This window comes from Carcharodon carcharias, chromosome 32 (assembly GCF_017639515.1).
Source record: "Carcharodon carcharias isolate sCarCar2 chromosome 32, sCarCar2.pri, whole genome shotgun sequence".
NCBI lineage: Eukaryota > Metazoa > Chordata > Chondrichthyes > Lamniformes > Lamnidae > Carcharodon > Carcharodon carcharias.
Genome location: NC_054498.1, coordinates 18,872,376 through 18,890,525, shown reverse-complemented (window position 1 = coordinate 18,890,525; position 18,150 = coordinate 18,872,376). Strand labels below are relative to the sequence as shown.

Below are 18,150 nucleotides of genomic sequence, written 5' to 3'. Positions count from 1 at the left end.
CTGAGCTTATCCCATTTAGCACAGTGGTAGTGTCACTTAACACAATGAATATTGTTCTCAATGTGAAGTCAGGACTTTGTTTCTACAAAGACTGTGCAATGGTCACTCCTAACGCTGTCATGGACAGATTACTACAACAACGCCTAACGCTGTCATGGACAGATGACTACAACAACTTCTAAAATACCCAAGTTGCAACTGAAATTTAACGTGAGTTTAGATAATAACCAGTTTGTTTATTTAAAAAGTTTTTTTATATAAAGAAATTAGTTAAATATCTTTGAATGCACTTTGAAATTCTACAAGACAGTCCATAAGTGTACTACTGCACAGTCTGATATGTAAAAAAAACAGTTCAGAGATACTCTGCTACCGCTATACAATGCATAAAGCTACGGCATTCTGTGACGCTCTAGCAGTTAGTGCACGTGGAACTTGGCACTATAAGAGAAAGCCACTTGTATCTGATTATGTAGCTTACAATGTATCAGGAGAGCCAGAGGCAAAGTTAGGATCTGAGGCAGTTAAAGGTAAGAGTACAAAATGCAGAGGGGGTGTTAATGAAGTGTGCTTACCAATGAGATTGTGGGGTTCGAAAGTCCATGAAGGGGTGAAGAGAGGCAGCACAAGAGGACACACCTGTAGTTTCAACAGTTGTTCTGGCCAGCACAGAGATAGTGTGGTCTCTCGAGTGGGGATTCCAAAGAGGGAGTGGGACAGGGAGTCTGTCCAGCAGAACCGGGGGGACAGCTTGCACTCAGTCAATACTCAAAACCAGCCACACACTATTTGGTGGGATATCGGCCCATGAGCATACTGCGCTAGATCACCAAGTAGCCACAGTTCAAGTCTGAGCTCTGAACAGAATCAGGCTATTTGACCAGAGGGAGCACCATACCAAAATTCTAACCCGTCTTTTCCCCCCCAAGGACTCCTCACACAAATAGTTTCATTAAAATGGAGGCAGGGGTGAGGGGTAGGTAGAGAAGCCCCATCTGTTCAGGACCAAGTGTTGCTGCTTATAATATTCATTTTCTGCTCACATTAGTTTTAGATACTTCAATCTCTGTTATCCGAATTGAAAGTAAGAGCATGAGATTCAAATTTTTTTCTTTGGTGAGGAATGTGGATAGAGGGGAAAGACATCAAAGATTAAAGTACTTTTTAGGGTGGGCTCTTGGAATAGACGAAGACTGGCAAGCAGTTCTTTGGGTGCAGGGGTTGATTTTTTTTTTTTACAGCTTACATGTTTTATGCATCGTTCCAGACACAGACGACAGCTTTGGCAGCAGGCAGTTCAGGTTGGACATAAGTCTACACAGACTGGTCCATCTTCAAATCTCATCTACATGCTGTCCCTCAGTAAAATCAATCTCTACATGTTCACTGATGACACCCTGTTTTACTTGAGCACCACCTCTCTCGACCACTCCACTGTCTCTAAATTGTCAGAGTACTCATCTGACATCCAGTACTGGATGAGAAATTTCCTCCAATAAAATATTGGGAAGACTGAAGCCATTGTCTTCAATCCCTACCTTAAGCTCTGTTCCATAGCTACCAACTCACTCACTCTTCCTCTGCCTGACATCTGTCTTAAGGCTGAACCAGGCTGTTTACAACCTTGGTGTCTAATATGACTCCAAGATAAGTTGCCAACCACGTATTAATGCCATCACTAAGGCCACCTATTTTCTCCTCCATAACATGGCATACCTCCATCCTGCCTCAGTTTAGCTGCTGCTGAAATCCTCTTCCATACGTTGGCTCTAGATAAAACAGTGTCTTGATTTTTAAATTCTTATCCTTATTTTAAGCCCCTTCAATGCCATGTTCAACCCTATCTCTGTAATCTCCTCCAGTCCTACGACCCCCTGGGAGATCTGCACTCCTCCAATTCTGCCCTCGAGCATCCTGAGTTCAATTGCTCCACCTTTGCCAGTTTTGTCTTTTGCTGCCAAGTCCCTAAGCCCTGGAATTTCCCCCTCCCTCTACCTTTCCTTCCTTAAGATGCTCTTTAAAACCTACCTCACTGATCAAGCTTTTGGTCACTGGCCCATATTATCTCCTTGTGGCTCGATATCCAATTTTGCACCTGTCAACTTTCTTGGCTCATGTGACTATATTAAGGCACTACATAGATACAAGTTGTTGTTGCTCCATTTCAGTGGCTCCCATTTTTGTCACGTTAATACTGGCTAGTGGCAGCGGTGGGCGGGGGATGGGGGGTGGGGCACTCACATGTGCCTGCACAGCCGAATGGGCAGAAACCAGCATGTCGCCTGCAAACAGCGAACATAAGGTGGAATTTATTTGAGAGGCTGATCAGCACTGTTCTTTCAGAGAAGCAAAAGAGTTTGCTGCGGTCTGTCATTTTAAGCCCATCAAAGCAGCGTACATCGGAAGGAGCTTCTTTTCTTTGACTGGCTCTTTGTAGTCATCCTAACGCTCTCACTCTTTCCAGGAGGACGGTTTTCATTCTTTAAAAAAAATGATAAATGGCCGTTATAAATATATAAAAGCTAGTTGTTATATGCAGGCACGAGGAACATAGGAACAGGAGTAGGGCATTTAACCCATTGAGCCTGTCCTGTCATTCAATGAGATCATGGCTGATTTGCCATCTAATTCCACATTAAGTGCCATTGCCCTATATCTCTTAACACCTTTGGTCAACCAAGGGTCTTATCGATAAATAGTGCTCATCATACAATGAAGTATAATCTCGACTCCTGCTTTCATCTCATCAAAATTCCGTATCTCCAAACCCTGCAATCTTTCCAAGACCATCACAGTACAAGATTCTGTAATAGTCTAAGTATTTAGATTAGTGTGGCTCTGTTTATTCCAATGTCCATGTCCATTCTTCCACTAGTGGGGGCAAGTGGATCATAAGAAACAGGAGCCAAATGGTTTTATGAAAGCAAAACTACAGTTTCCAAGACAATATGAAGCTGGTGGATAATCAGGTTCAGTAATTTTATCAACTATCCTTACAGAGATAGGGAACAAATCACTCCACCACTGTTGACCTGTAAGACATCAGTGACAAGTCACTAACATTATTTTTTCATTTTCTACTTTTGGCATCAGTACCATCAGATATAGTAACTGTTACCATCTCGTGGAGACATAACGATTTAGAGAAATTCAAACATCCAGTCAATAATTGTAAAGGACCACACAACAAGATTTCATGCTTTAAAAGGGGAAAAACTTTTATTCACTAAAGAAAAAAAACAAGCTCTTTTGACTTAACACCGTATCTTGCACGCAATTATACTTAAAACCAAAAATTCTGAACAGAACTCTCCCCGTTCTACTTATAATCAAGGTGACCAACTGTCCAGGATTTTGCAGGTTTGCCCTGTAATCGATGCTTTTGTTCCATGTCCCGGCTTGAAGCTTGCCGGGGTGCTGTATTTCAGGCATTTAAATTTTGCGCATGTAAAGTACTTGTGCAGTTCTGGCTGCCCCAGCAGCTTTCACAGGTCTGCCAGCAAACCCTGCCTACTCGCACAGGCCCACACCAAAGTGGCCCTTACTTTGTACCCCACGCCCTACCCCCCCAGAGTTAATCACCCTGTTATAATTTCAGGAAAACTCCTTTTTACGTTACAGTTTCTTGAGTGTCTATTCAATTCTCCTGGAACCAAACACTGTGTGTCTCAGCTCCCAGGAGTACATGCTGAGCTTCCTTAGTCTCCCAGTCTAGACTTCCGGAACTCTCTCGTTCTGTGAGGATTCAACTGCTGATCTTTTCCACCACCTTCACTAGGCAGATATGGCAATCTTAAATTTGGACTTTTCATTCTGAGCATGGACTTCCTTCACATCTTTGTGTATTCCCCCATAGAAACATCCATAATCTCTGCTGCCCCTGACTCAGCTTCTGGCAGACACTCTCTCAGCCTAAGTCAAGCTGCTCCAGTCACCGACTGCCTTCTTACAGACTGCTCCCAGACTGACTGTCGCACAGTCGGCAAAAACAGCAGAGATATATTAAAACAAAGAAACCTTCCTCTCTCAACCCAGCTCCATGACACACGTGACACAAAGGGTTCATTTTCAGATAGAAATGAAAATGAATTATTTTTATCTTTTCCCTTTGATCTGAGAAGTATATGGATACTTCAAAACCTTACTTGTTACCAGTTGCTTTCAATCCCTTTTCTGGTCTGGGAAACTACATGAATAATTTAACCCACCCAGTTTATATTGTCATTTCAAGATGCCCCAAAATACCCCACAGACAGACTGTCTCTTCAAGAGATATTCGGAGAGGCCACTATTACCCTAGATGTGAATAACCCCTCTCGCCACCATCCCAGCAGCACAATACGACTTCTCCTTTGACCTGCAGCTCCAGGCCTGCCTGATGGGCCCATCAGATCAGGTTTTTTTTCAACTGTCCAACATTTAAACTATAGTTCCCAAACCAGCATAATTTTATCCACCATGTAAAAGATACAATCCTAAAACATAATCATATAAACATCACACTTGTATCATGTGTTTAGACTTTAAAAAAGAATCACGTTATCTTTTGATCTCCAATCGAGACCATATTCTAAGGTGTTCTATTAAAAGCCAGGCAAAACCCATCTGAGCTGTTAAAAATCAACACTTTTTTTTAAAGCATGTGTGTCATTCATTATTGAGTTTGGCAGTTATCTTTTACCAATAGCTTTCGATCTTTGAAATGAGTAATCTTCTATATAGCGCTGGTGGATAACAAGTGACCAGATGAGGAACTTCCATATAATTGAAGCCTTTAAACCCGGTGAGACACTCCTTGATATTTTCAGGATAATCCCCAGGACTGATATCTCTTACCCAGGTACGAGATAGCGTGTCATAAATACAAGGCGTGCCAAGTTTCTTCTATTTGATCCAGGGGCTGACCTGGGATCTTGGGGCAATGACTAATTCCCCACATAGTATGAGACCAAGATGCATCATTCCAGGCCACCTTTGGCTCTTGGTTGAGATTTGCTTTTTCAGTAATGGCTTTTACACTCTGTGGAAACCTGATGGACAGCTGGAACTTAGCAAGCAATGTCCAAGGAACTCAAGCTGGGCCTGCTACATCAGTCGCCATTCCAAAACTGATATCCCATGTGAGTAGCACACATTTGCATTCATGTGCTATGCGGCTGCACAAGGTTCTCCAGTAGAGTTCTATGGAAAGGTCTTTATAATATTGTCTTCAAAGCATTAGGATGAGCTACTCTTCCTTTGGAAGTGCTGGGTCTCCACTGAGCACATCCTCACGTGGGAACAGTTCAGATTGAGTTTACTACAGTTTCTATGCATGAGAATGGAGAGTTCGATACTTGTAAAACTTGGTGCAATTGTGCAGCAAATTAGTTGTGACACTCTTGCTTTTTTCTGCCCCTTCCAAAGGGTACTTGGGCAAGGCAGCTTTCATAAAAATATAAAAATAAAAACAAAAAACTGCAGATGCTGGAAATCCAAAACAAAAACAGAATTACCTGGAAAAACTCAGCAGGTCTGGCAGCATCGGCGGAGAAGAAAAGAGTTGACGTTTCAAGTCCTCGTGACCCTTCAACAGAACTAGGTGAATCCCAGGAAGGGTTGAAATATAAGCTGGTTTAAGGTGGTGGGGGTGGGGGTGGGGGGTGGTTTTGGGTGGGGGAGAGAAGTGGAGGGGGGTGGTGTGGTTGTAGGCAAAAGCAGTGATAGAAGCAGATCATCAAAAGATGTCACAGACAGCAGAACAAAAGAACACATGGGTGTCGAAGTTGGTGATATTATCTAAACGAATGTGCTAATTAAGAATGGATGGTAGGGCACTCAAGGTATAGCTCTAGTGGGGGTGGGGGGAGCATAAAAGATTTAAAAATATTTCAAAATAATGGAAGTAGGAGGGAAAAAGAAAGATCTACATAATTCATTGGAAAAAAAACAAAAGGAAGGGGGAAGAAACAGAGGTGGGGGGGGGGAGAGAGAGAGAGAGAGAGAGATGGAGGAGGGAGGTCAAGACCTAAAGTTGTGGAATTCAATATTCAGTCCGGAAGGCTGTAAAGTGCCTAGTCGGAAGATGAGGTGCTGTTCCTCCAGTTTGCGTTGGGCTTCACTGGAACAATGCAGCAAGCCAAGGACATACATGTGGGCAAGAGAGCAGGGTGGAGTGTTGAAATCGCAAGCGACAGGGAGGTTTGGGTCATTCTTGCAGACAGACCGCAGGTGTTCTGCAAAGCGGTCGCCCAGTTTACGTTTGGTCTCTCCAATGTAGAGGAGACCGCATTGGGAGCAACGAATGCAGTAGACTAAATTGGGGGAAATGCAAGTGAAATGTTGCTTCACTTGAAAGGAGTGTTTGGGCCCTTGGACGGTGAGGAGAGAGGAAGTGAAGAGGCAGGTGTTACATCTTTTGCGTGGGCATGGGGTGGTGCCATAGGTGGGGGTTGGGGAGTAGGGGGTGATGGAGGAGTGGACCAGGGTGTCCCGGAGGGAATGATCCCTACGGAATGCCGACAGTGGGGGGTGAAGGGAAGATGTGTTTGGTAGAGGCATCATGCTGGAGTTGGCGGAAATGGCGGAGGATGATCCTTTGAATGCGGAGGCTGGTGGGGTGATAAGTGAGGACAAGGGGGACCCTATCATGTTTCTGGGAGGGAGGAGAAGGCGTGAGTGCGGATGCACGGGAGATAGGCCGGACACGGTTGAGGGCCCTGTCAACGACCGTGGGTGGAAAACCTCGGTTAAGGAAGAAGGAGGACATGTCAGAGGAACTGTTTTTGAAGGTAGCATCATCGGAACAGATGCGACGGAGGCGAAGGAACTGAGAGAATGGGATGGAGTCCTTACAGGAAGCGGGGTGCGAGGAGCTGTAGTCAAGGTAGCTGTGGGAGTCGGTAGGCTTGTAATGGATACTGGTGGACAGTCTATCACCAGAGATTGTGACAGCAAGGTCAAGGAAGGGAAGGGAAGTGTCAGAGATGGACCACGTGAAAATGATGGAGGGGTGGAGATTGGAAGCAAAATTAATAAATTTTTCCAAGTCCTGACGAGAGCACGAAGCAGCAGCGAAGTAATTATCGATGTACCGGAGAAAGAGTTGTGGAAGGGGGCCAGAGTAGGACTGGAACAAGGAATGTTCCACATACCCCATAAAGAGACAGGCATAGCTGGGGCCCATGTGGGTACCCATAGCCACACCTGTTATTTGGAGGAAGTGAGAGGAGTTGAAGGAGAAATTGCCTGGCATGATGCTTTGCCCGTCCACTCAGCAGTGTCATTTCAAAAGGAAAACCCTCTCAAGCCACATTCTTTCTGTAAGAACAACAGCTGCAGTGAAACTTTTGAAGAAGTCCATATGGACGTGTAGTGGAAGTGGAGGGGCTCTGCCAAGTCTCTTAAAGCTGAGGAGTCAGTATTTCTTTGTTGTGAGGCTTACCTACCTATTATCTGGCGGGGGGTTGGGGGGGGGGGGGGGGGGGAGGTGGATGGTGGCATAACAGTAATGTCACTGGACTAGTAATCCAGAGGCCCAGCTTGATGCTCTGGGGACATGGGTTCAAATCCCACCACGGCAGCTAGTGGAATCTGAATTCCATTAATAAACCTGGAATTGAAAGCTAGTCTCAGTAACGGTGACCATGGAACTATCATCGATTGTTGTGAAGACTCATCTGGTTCACAAATGTCCTTTAGGGAGGGAAATCTGCCATCCTTACCTGGTCTGGCTTACGTGTGACTCCAGACCCACAGCGTTGTGGCTGACTCTGAAAGGTTCAGTTCAAGGGAAATTAGGGATGGGAAACAAATGCTAGGCTTTGCCAGCGACACCCACATACCATGGAAGAATAAAGAAAAAAAATCCGTGAAGGGGGAGCTTACAGCTTTGTTCAAGTGTTACCTGCAATGCATTTGAGCTTTTACAAAGTAACTGTGGGTAACAGTTAGAAGAACAAACTTGTGTTTAAATAGCACCTGATGAACGTTGAAATCACTTTACAATCAATGGATTCCTTTTGAAGTACCGTACCTGTTACGCAGATTAAAAACTAGTTCCAGATTAATTTAAAATATGTGTACAACAGCAAACTAAAGAGCTCTCAAAGAACCAGCCAGAGCAGCCACAAAATAAATGCCAGCACAAATGGATTATTGCCAATGGATTGGAAGCTTACCTGGGGGACAATTCAAGTGTGAGCAAGTACATTGCTTCTGTCACTGTTCACATGAACAAACTGGTCACACTGGAGGAATGGAAGCAGACTTACAGCAATACCAGCTTCTGCTCACTTGTCACACTCCAGCACTGAAGGAAGCCAGAGAAAAGTTCAGAGGCCTTCATACATGGAAAGACATGTAGTAGAGTGAAGAAAAGGCGGTGGGGGGGTGGGTGGCGCAGAGAGGGGGGCCAGAAGAAGTTCTCGTGAGATCTCAACAGATCACTGGTATTTACAGGCACTCTTAAGTGGGTACAGCCACTTCTCAGCATTTCAAAATGCATCCGGATACCGAGTTCCCAAAACATAGCCTCGCTGTTTTATAAATATTTACATACCATTTTCTTGTTGCTCCTTGTCATGATATCTCGTGTAAGTGTAATAAACGCCTGCAAAAAAAAGAATGAATTATTGACACGCATGTAACTGTTTTTCAATGCACCTGTCATTCAGGAAATAAAGTTATGATGCTAAATGCTGCATGTTTAATACCACAACCCCAAAAAAGACGAGATACAGTTTGCTGACAGTTTCAGTGTTCCGATGTGAGCCATCCACACTTCCCATCCAGAAAAACCACGAAGAGGTGAGTCTGCAGTGAACTTTTTCTCAGAAGTGGGGTAAATCCATGAATGCTCATTCTGTCTGCAGGTGACAAAGGACAAAATGGATATTTTCACAAGGGTACTGTGTGTGATTTTATTTGAGTGTTCAAATTGATGTGTAAAGTGTTAGTTCCTTTAACTAATGCTCAATCTATGCTATTACCCCCAATCCCACAGGCCCTAATCTTGCACAACGGGTGGTCTGATACAGGTATTCAAACTCATGAAGGTTCTGAACAGAGTAGATAGGGAGAAACTGTTCCCACTCATGAAAGGAACGAGAATGAGGGGGCACAGATTTAAAGTAATTGGTAAAATAGACAAAAGGGACATGAAAATCTTTTCGTGCAGCGAGTGGTTAAGGTCTGAAATACACTGCCCGAGAGCATGGTGGAGGCAGGTTCAATCGAGGTATTCAAGAGGAAATTGGGAGTGTTACTTGAAAGGGAAGAATGTGCAGGGTTACAGGGAGAAGGCAGTGGGGGGGGGGGGGGATGGCACTAGGTGAATTGCTCATTCGGAGATCCGGTGCAGACTAAATGGACTGAATGGCCCTCTTTTTGCACTGTAACAATTCTGCAATTCCATGAGATTACTGGCGAAAACTGGGGTTCACACCACACAACAGCAGCATTTCCTTACAAACTTAGTTTCTCTCTTGTTTAAAAAAAAAACACTTTACTGGGCAGGAAGGTTTTGATTGAAATGTTCAGAAGATGAAAATAATTCATGGGCACCTCTGGAATTATGTAACTAATTCTCAAAGTTAAAAGTGGTCATGGTTTTGGAAACATTTATTAGCTGGGAAGGAAGAATGCAGAGGGCTATAAGGAGAAGGCAGGGGAGTAGCACTAGATGAATTGCTCCTGAGGAAAGCCAGCACAGACACAATACCTCTTTCTGTGCCATAACCAGCGATTCTGTGACAATGCAGTCCCAGTTTTTCAGAAACCCTTTGGTTTTACCCAATGCGTCCCATTAGTTTCTGTCAAAGGCTACAAAGGTTTGCAATCTTGGAGGGAAATTTGCTTTGTTCCATTGCTATGGGAGGTTAGATTTCAAAAGGTCATTAATCTCACAGTTAAATTTCTAAATCCTCTGGTTGCAAATAAATAGTCTTGCTTAAGTAATGAGACCAGCAATTAAAGAAATGGCGATGGTAACATAATGGTAATGCTAATGTACTAGCAATCCAGAGGTCCAGACTAATGATCTGGAGATGCGGGTTGAAATCCCACTACAGTGGCTGGTGAAATTTCAACTAAAATTAATTAATAAAGCTGGAATTATATACTATTGGACTTTCATAAAAACCCACCTGGTTCACTAGTGTCCTTTTTGGAAGGAAATCTTGTTCCTTACCCTGCTCTGGCCTACATGTGACTCCAGATCCACATGCCCAGGAGCAGCACTAGGGATACCTAAAAAGGAGGGGCCAATGTGGTGAAAAAGGAGGGGCCAATGTGGTGAAGCTACAACACAGGACTATTTGCATGACAAACATCAGAAGCCGCATGCTACAGACAGGGCTAAGCGATCCCACAGGCAACCGACCAGAACAAAGTTCTGGAGTCCTGCCACATTCAGTTGTTAATGATAGCGGACAATTAATCAGCGAACTGGAAGCGGTGGCTCCACAAATATCCCGATTTTCAATGATGGGGGCGCCCAGCAGATCAGTGCAATAGACAAAGACTGAAATTGCTGCTTTTTAAAATAAAAACACTACATCAGCAGGCTTCACGTATATTAACAGTAGAAAGCAGAATGTTTGAATTTAACATAAACTCAAGAATCTTAACAATTGAACAGCTCAGAGCAGTAGCTAAACAGGTGGAAGTTAGTGAGAGACAAAAGGCGAAAAAGCCTAAAGTGCTAGGAATGTTGGCTGAGCATTTTCCTCTCACTCCAGGACTGAAACAGGCAGAAGGTATGGAACCGGAAACAGACCAGGTTACCTTGGCAAAACCTCACCTGAGAGAGAGCGAGCGAGAGAGAACCAGGGCGGGGGGGGGGGGGTGTTTTTCTGTCCCAAGATTTTAATACGTAAAATTATGTTACCGCATTGTCCCTGGGTGTTGACAAGTTACACCAACCTGATTATGTAATGATCTAGAACTTGGTGTAAAGGGCATGATTTCAAAATTTGAAGATGATACCAAACATGGAAACTCTGTGAGGAGGATAGTGTAGAACTTCAAAAGGACATGGGCAGGTTTGTGGAATGGGTGGACAAGTGGCAGATAAATGTGAAGTGTTTCATTTTGGTAGGAAGAACACGTCGAGGGCAGGAGCAGCACCAGGCAAACTCAAAAATGAGGTGTCGGCCTGGTGAAGCAACAACACAGGACTACCTGCGTGCCAGACAGCATAAGCAGCATGAAACAGAGCTAAGCGATTCCACAACCAACGGATCAGATCCAAGTTCCGCAGTCCTGCCACATCCAGTCGTGAATGGTGGAGGACAATTAAACAACTAAGGCTCCGCAAATATCCCTATCCTTAATGATGGGGAGCCCAGTACATCAGTGCAAAAGACAAGGCTGAAACATTTGTAACCAACTTCAACCAGAAGTGCTGAGTGAATGATCCATCTCAGCCTCCTCCTGATGTCCCCAGCATCATAGATGCCAAACTTCAGCCAATTTGATTCACTCCACACGATATCAAGAAAAGGCTGAAGGCATGAGATACTGCAAAGGCTACGGGCCCTGACAACATTCAGGATATAGTACTGATGACTTGTGCACCAGAACCAGCCACATCCCTAGCCTAGCTGATCCAGTACACCTACAAAACTGGCATCTACCCAGCTATGTGGAAAATTGCCCAGGTATGCCCTGTCCATAAAAAGCAAGACAAACCCAGCCTGGCCAATTACAACCAACAGTCTACTTTTGATCATCAGCAAAGTGATGAAAAGTATCGTTGACAGTGATAACAAGCAGTACTTACTCAGCAACAACCTGCTCACTGAATCTCAGTTTGGGTTCTCCCAGGTCCACTCAGCTCCTGACCTCATTACAGCCTTGGCCCAAACATGGCTGAACCCCAGAGTATAGGTGAGAGTGAACGTTTGACGGCTCTGGGTCTATACTCGATGGAGTTTAGAAGGATATGGGGGGATCTGATTGAAACTTACAGAATACTGAAAGGCCTGGTTAGAGTGGACTTGGGGAAGATGTTTCCATTAGTAGGAAAGTCTAGGACCCGAGGGCACAGCTTCAGAGTAAAGGGAAGACCTTTTAGAATAGAGATGAGGAGAAACTTCTTTAGCCAGAGAGTGGTGAATCTGTGGAATTCACTGCCACAGAAGGCTGTGGAGGCCAGGTCATTGAGTGTATTTAAGACCGAGATAGATAGGTTCCTGATTGGTAAGGGGATCAAAGGTTATGGGGAGAAGGCAGGAGAATGGGGTTGAGAAACTTATCAGCCATGATTGAATGGCGGAGCAGACTCAATGGGCCAAATGGCCTAATTTCTGCTCCTACGTCTTATGGTCTTATGAATGCCCTTGACATCAAGATGGCATTCTACCGAATCAATGGGAAAACTCTCCGCAGGTTGGAGTCATACCCAGCACAAAGGTTGTTGATGGTCAATCATCTTCAGGAGTTCCTCAGGGTAGTGTCCTAGGCCCAACCATCTTCAGATGCTTCATCAATGACCCTCCCCTCATCATAACATCAGAAGTGGGAACGTTCGCTGATGATTGCACAACGTTCAACGTCATTCGTGACTCTTCAGATACTGAAACAGTCCATATCCATAAAGCAAGACCTGGACAATATTTAGGCTGGGGCTGATAAGTGGCAAGTAACATTAGTGACACACAAGTGCCAGGCAATGGCCATCTCCAACAAGAGAGAATCTAACCATTTACCCTTAATATTCAATGGCGTCACCATCACTAATCCCCCACTATAAGCATCAAGAGGGATACCATTGACCAGAAACTGAACTGGGTCAGCCATATAAATACTGTGGCTACAAAGGATGGTCAGAGGCTTGGAATTCTGTGGGGAGGAACCTACATCTCAACTCCCCAAAGCCTGTGCACCATCTACAAGGCAAGAGTGTAATGGAATATTTTCTAACTGCCTGGATGAGCGCAGCTCCAACAACGCTCAAGAAGCTCGGCCCCATCTGGGGCAAAGCAGTCCACCAGATTTGCATTCCTTCCACCACCTTAAACATTCAGTCCCTGCTGCCGCTAAGGCACAGTAGTAGCAGTGTGTAACTCACCAAAGCTCCTTCGATAGCACCTTCCAAACCCACGACCACTACCACCTAGAAGAACAAGCGCAGCAGATGCATGGGAACACCACCACCTGGAAGCTCCCCGCCACCAATTCACACACCATCTTCACTTGGAACTATTTCGCTGTTCCTTCGTAGTCGCTGGGTCAAATTCCTGGAACTCCCTTCCTAACAGCACTGTCATTGCTCCTACACCACATGGACTGTAGTGATTCAAGCTCACCACCACCTTCCCAATGGAAATTGGGGATGGGCAATAAATGCTGGCCTAGCCAGTGACACCCACATCCGACAAACAAATATAAAAAGATAATATAAAATAAAAGGGTACAATTCTAAAGAGGGTGAAGGAGTAGAGACCTGGTTATGTGAGCGTAAATCATTGAAGATGGCAGGGCAAGTTGAGGGAGCAGTTAAGAAAGCATCCAGCATCCTAGACCTTATTAATAGGGGCATTAATGTGTTCTTCGATGGTAGATGACGTTATTTACTTGGAATCTGTCTGTTATAAAGTGTTTATTCCTCTATCATATTGAGCCCATCAGATGCTAACTTTTTCAGCTCAAGAGAAATTAGTTTCTAATTAGACATTCATATTCCATGACTGTATGCAAGCTACAATATCAGACTCTTAACAAAATTTCTATTTTATTCCTGGGCCTGGTTTTACACATGGACAGCTTGTAGCTGTTTTCCAGACTGAGAAATTTTTGATTCTGTTAAAAGCTGGTGAAACAATAACTAGAAATTCCGTATTTAAATTAGTACAGTTGCAACAGAGATACAAACTTGACTGCAAATGTTTTGCAGGCCTTTGCTAGATATTGATAAACTCTCGTCTGTCAGATCATAGGGCAAAGATTTGCTTGCAAGAGATTCGCTAAATTATGGAACATAGTCATGAACATAGTTCTCTATACTTATAATAAGAATGTGTATGCACTGTTAAGTTTCCATTAGAAGTGTCTATATTTAGAATGGAAACTGCCTCTGTAAACTTGCCACATTGTGGTTACACTTCAGAATTTCAGGAATATATAAACTGATTGGTTTAGTTCAGACTGTAACGAATGTGTAAATTTGTTAGTGAACTGATCAGTACGCAAATATTTCCTCCGATTTCTTACCTCTTCAACATTCAAGCTGGATTTTGCACTGGTCTCGAAGAACTTAATCCCATAATCTATCGCTAACTGGAAAAGCAACAATAATGATAAGTATCCAGCAGAAATAAGGCCAATTTATACTCGAGCCGTAGTACTCAACCTTAAATTAAAGGTGAATAATATCTTACAACCTTACCTTCTCTCCTCGCTCTTTTGGCACCTGCCTTTTCTGATTCACATCACACTTGTTGCCCAGAATCATTCTTTCCACATTTGTAGGTGCATGCTAAAAAGATATAAGGACACTGTTAGCAGGAAATTAAAAATGCTAAAAGAGAATACAGTAATAATTTACTGAAAAACCCCTAAACTCTCCAGGCAGATATGGCTGCTAAACATATTAAGAGTTGAAGATTACCAAAGAACATTGCACAGCCTTGAGAGTCAGACTGGAGACAAAAGTATGACATAAATTAGGTTAAGTGTACTCCTCTCTCAGATTGGGAAGGGGCAGATGGTCTTAGCTTAGGTATGGAAAGATGAACAATGGACAAAGAGGGGGCTTTGATGAAATACATACAGTCTTCCGTTGCAAGAATCAAGGTTCATGTATACGTGCCTTAATCCTGATTGGATAGAATAATTATGTATACATGCTTTAGAATAATTGGATAGCAAAATCACATGTTTATGTACTCAACAGGATAGAGGTAGTATGGAACCAGTGTGTCGGTTGCCGATTGGATGTATTCAAATGTACTCAAATGGATTATGATAAGTACAAAAGTAATGAAATGTAATCGATCTGGGAGCTGGGTCTTCATTCTTAGGGATGATTGCGGCTCCCTTGCATATGCTTGAATAAAACCGGTTAAAAGGAAGCCCGAGTCTTGTTTGATCGTTGCGGGATCAGAAAGTGTAATACCTCCTCTTCAACGCTTTGCTATTAATCTTAGTAAACAGCAGTTTATACAGCTCAACTTTAAAATCTCATTCTGTTGGGATTCAGACACCAAAGTGGATAAGATGGCCACATATAGGCAACTGAGCTTAGAACGTGCAGCTATTTCAGAATAGATATGTAATTGGAAAACATTGTTTCTTTTTTACATTAAAGCAGCCCCCCTCCCACCCGCTTGCTTCAGCCAAAGCCGTGAGGAACGGTTCACACTATCTCAGCTCACTCTGCTACTCTTGCACAAAATCCAAAGTAACTGAGGAAATAACTTGCCCAACTCTTGCAAATCTGAACAAGAGGCAAGCCCGCACCACTGAACAGGCATGGTGCACATGACAATGATTCATTCTCTATCTCTACTCCCTCTCCGTGAGAAGGGGAGCTTTTTAAATTTTTATAAAATTATTTTGCACCATTACCCTCTCGATGTCAGTACATTATGTCCTGTCCAGAAGAAAGAAAGGAAAATTTATATCTCTACACCAACCTGGCTATTCCATTAAATTTTTAAAAATGGACAAAGGCTTTTCCCTGATTAGCCATGACTCATACCAGAAGAATTTCTAACCTTCAGAAACCAGCAGGGACCTTGTTATCACTAAAGAGGCATGAATGCCCCTGTGACTGCAGAAAATCAAATTCCAAAGAAATGCACCAACAACCTTTACATTTCTAAGGCAGAGCTGGCCAACGAAGATGGAATGTCTGCAAGGACAAAGTGGACCTCGACTCTTCTACTCTATTAAATAAACACTTCAAGATTCCAGACCTGGGAAAATACATCCTGAGTCCAACACGCAGGAGAAGTGGTAGGAGGTATGTCACATGACCTTTCCAAAGCTGCTAGAACCTATAATATTTCCATGTGGAACTGAACCCAGGCAGTCTACCATTTTACTATCTAACAGGTAGCAGCAGAAAGAGCTCTGTCCAGGTAAATTGCCTGGCCCTCATTTACACTTGTACTACTGGAATATTGGAACTCCTGTATTGGTGCCTATAAGACTCATTCATCTCTACGTACCTTCTTCGATCATGGAAGTACTTGCTTCTGGAAAGACTATCACCCTGCAACAGTTTCAGCCTGTTAACCTCTGAAGGAATGCGCCACTGGACTTTTTATTCTGGACTCACGTGAAACCATAACTTTTATTTTTATTGTGGTCTTGTCATGTACTCCGTTCTTTCCCTTATTCCTCTTTTATTGTATAAGTGCAATAGGGGCGGATGTTGCAAAACCCCTTCCACGTTGTATGTGTGTAAAATAAACCAACCCTCTTATTTTACCTTATCTCGAGTTTGCTGTGGGGTTATTAAGAGGATTGGATTATTCCAAACTGAAGGGCTAGAAAACATACCACCACTTATAAAAGGGGAAATCAGAAATCAAAAACATCTGTTTACAGATGGGTAGAGAGAGGGAAAATCAGGACTGTTTAAATTAATCCCCCTCCTGTCCCTAACAATTATGACCTGAGAGAAATTGGAGCATTAAAATCAGGCAGTTGCTCAATAGCAAATTCAACCGTGCACTGTTCATTCTGACCCATGTGCCTTCACAAACTCAAAAGTTGGCTGCCTAAAATAGAATTACCAACTTCCGCCAACCCATGATGCGTTGGGGCTGAGATGATCGACTTCCAACAGGCACAGTGATCTTCAGCTGCTTCATTAATAACCTTCTGTCCGTCATAAAGTCAGATATGGGGATTTTTGATGATGATTGCAGAGTGTTCAGCACCATTTGTGACTCCTCAGAAACTGAAGCAGTCATGTCCACGTGCCGCAAGATCTGGACGATAGTCAGGATTGGGCTGCTAAGTGGCATGTAACATTCCAACCAGTGGAAAGTTTTCACCAATTCCATTGACTTAGATTTTGCTCGAGCTCCTTGATGTCACACTCGGTCAAATGCTGCCTTGATGTCAAGGGCAGTCACTCTCACCTCACCTTTGGAGTTCAGCTCTTTTGTCCATGCTTGGACCAAGCTGCAATGAGGTCAATAGCCCTGGTGGAAAAAACTGAGCAGCTTATTGCTTAGTAAGTGCTGCTTAATAGCACTGTTGACCACCCCTCTATCCCTCTGTTGATGATCAGGAGTAGACTGATGGAGTGGCAATTGGCTGGATTGGATTTGTCCTTTTCGTAAAAGGGGCACACCTGGGCAATTTTTCACATCGTCGGATAGTTGCCAGCGTTATAGCTATACTGGAACTGCTTGGCTAGGAGTGTAGCTAATTCTGGGGCACAAGTCTTTAGCACCATAGCTGGGATTTTGTCAGGGCCCATAGCCTTTTCCGTGCCTTCAGCCATTTCTGGATATCACATGGAGTGAATCAAACTGGCTGAAGACTGGCATCTGTGATGCTGGGGTCCTCAGGAGGAAGCTGAGATGGATCATCCACTCCGCACTTCTGGCTGAAGGTGGTTGCAAATGCTTCAGCCTTCTCTTTTGTACTGACACTTTGGTACCCTCCGTCAGTGAGGATGGGGATATTTGTGGGGCCTCTTCCTCTTGCTAGTTGTTTAATTTTCCACCACCATTCACAACTGGTTGCATTTATGGAACTTTGCTTTTGCTTTGCCAAGTAGCAAAAATGTTAGCAACATGAGGTAAAAATACTTTAATGCCCTATTAAACTTTCGATATCACAAGTCAGACAAAAAAACCAACACATGGTAAAGCTGACTGCAAGTTCAATTTATCTATTCACTTCAGAATTTTGAATTCTGTACTTGCTTACTTTGGAGAAGAAATTGCAACCATCAGTCAATGCTCTTCAACAACTGGGCCTCAGCCTGGATGCATCGTTTCTGCTTAAGCATCCATATCCTTATTGTAATATGCTGACCAGAACTGCACATTGTACTGTACTTCAGCTGTGGCCATTTTAGTGCCTCCTGGCATTTATATTCTATCCCTCAAGCAAAAGAATTAAGTGACATTTGTCTTTCATTACCACTTTAATGCACAATGTTATTGGTTTCAGTGAGCTACCCAGCAACACTCTTAGATTCCT

At 43.5% G+C, this 18,150-nt stretch overlaps 1 protein-coding gene across 2 annotated transcripts in view; it reads right to left on the bottom strand.

Moving 5' to 3' along the window:
* Positions 1-215: 215 nt before the first annotated feature.
* LOC121271997 (ras-related protein Rab-8B-like) overlaps positions 216-18,150 on the bottom strand; it is a 43,978-nt gene continuing 26,043 nt past the window's right edge. Inside the window, exons 5-9 of one of the 2 annotated variants that reach the window (XR_005941832.1) lie at positions 14,369-14,458; positions 14,194-14,259; positions 10,125-10,227; positions 8,540-8,590; positions 2,392-2,480 (exon numbers count right to left, since the gene is read on the bottom strand). Coding sequence is in view for 1 of the 2 variants with exons in the window: in XM_041178299.1 (XP_041034233.1) it covers positions 2,385-2,480; positions 8,540-8,590; positions 14,194-14,259; positions 14,369-14,458 (303 nt within the window). In the remaining variant the exon portion in view is untranslated. Of the gene's footprint in view, positions 2,481-8,539; positions 8,591-10,124; positions 10,228-14,193; positions 14,260-14,368; positions 14,459-18,150 lie in introns of both variants that reach the window. The other variant, XM_041178299.1, reaches the window with a different exon arrangement.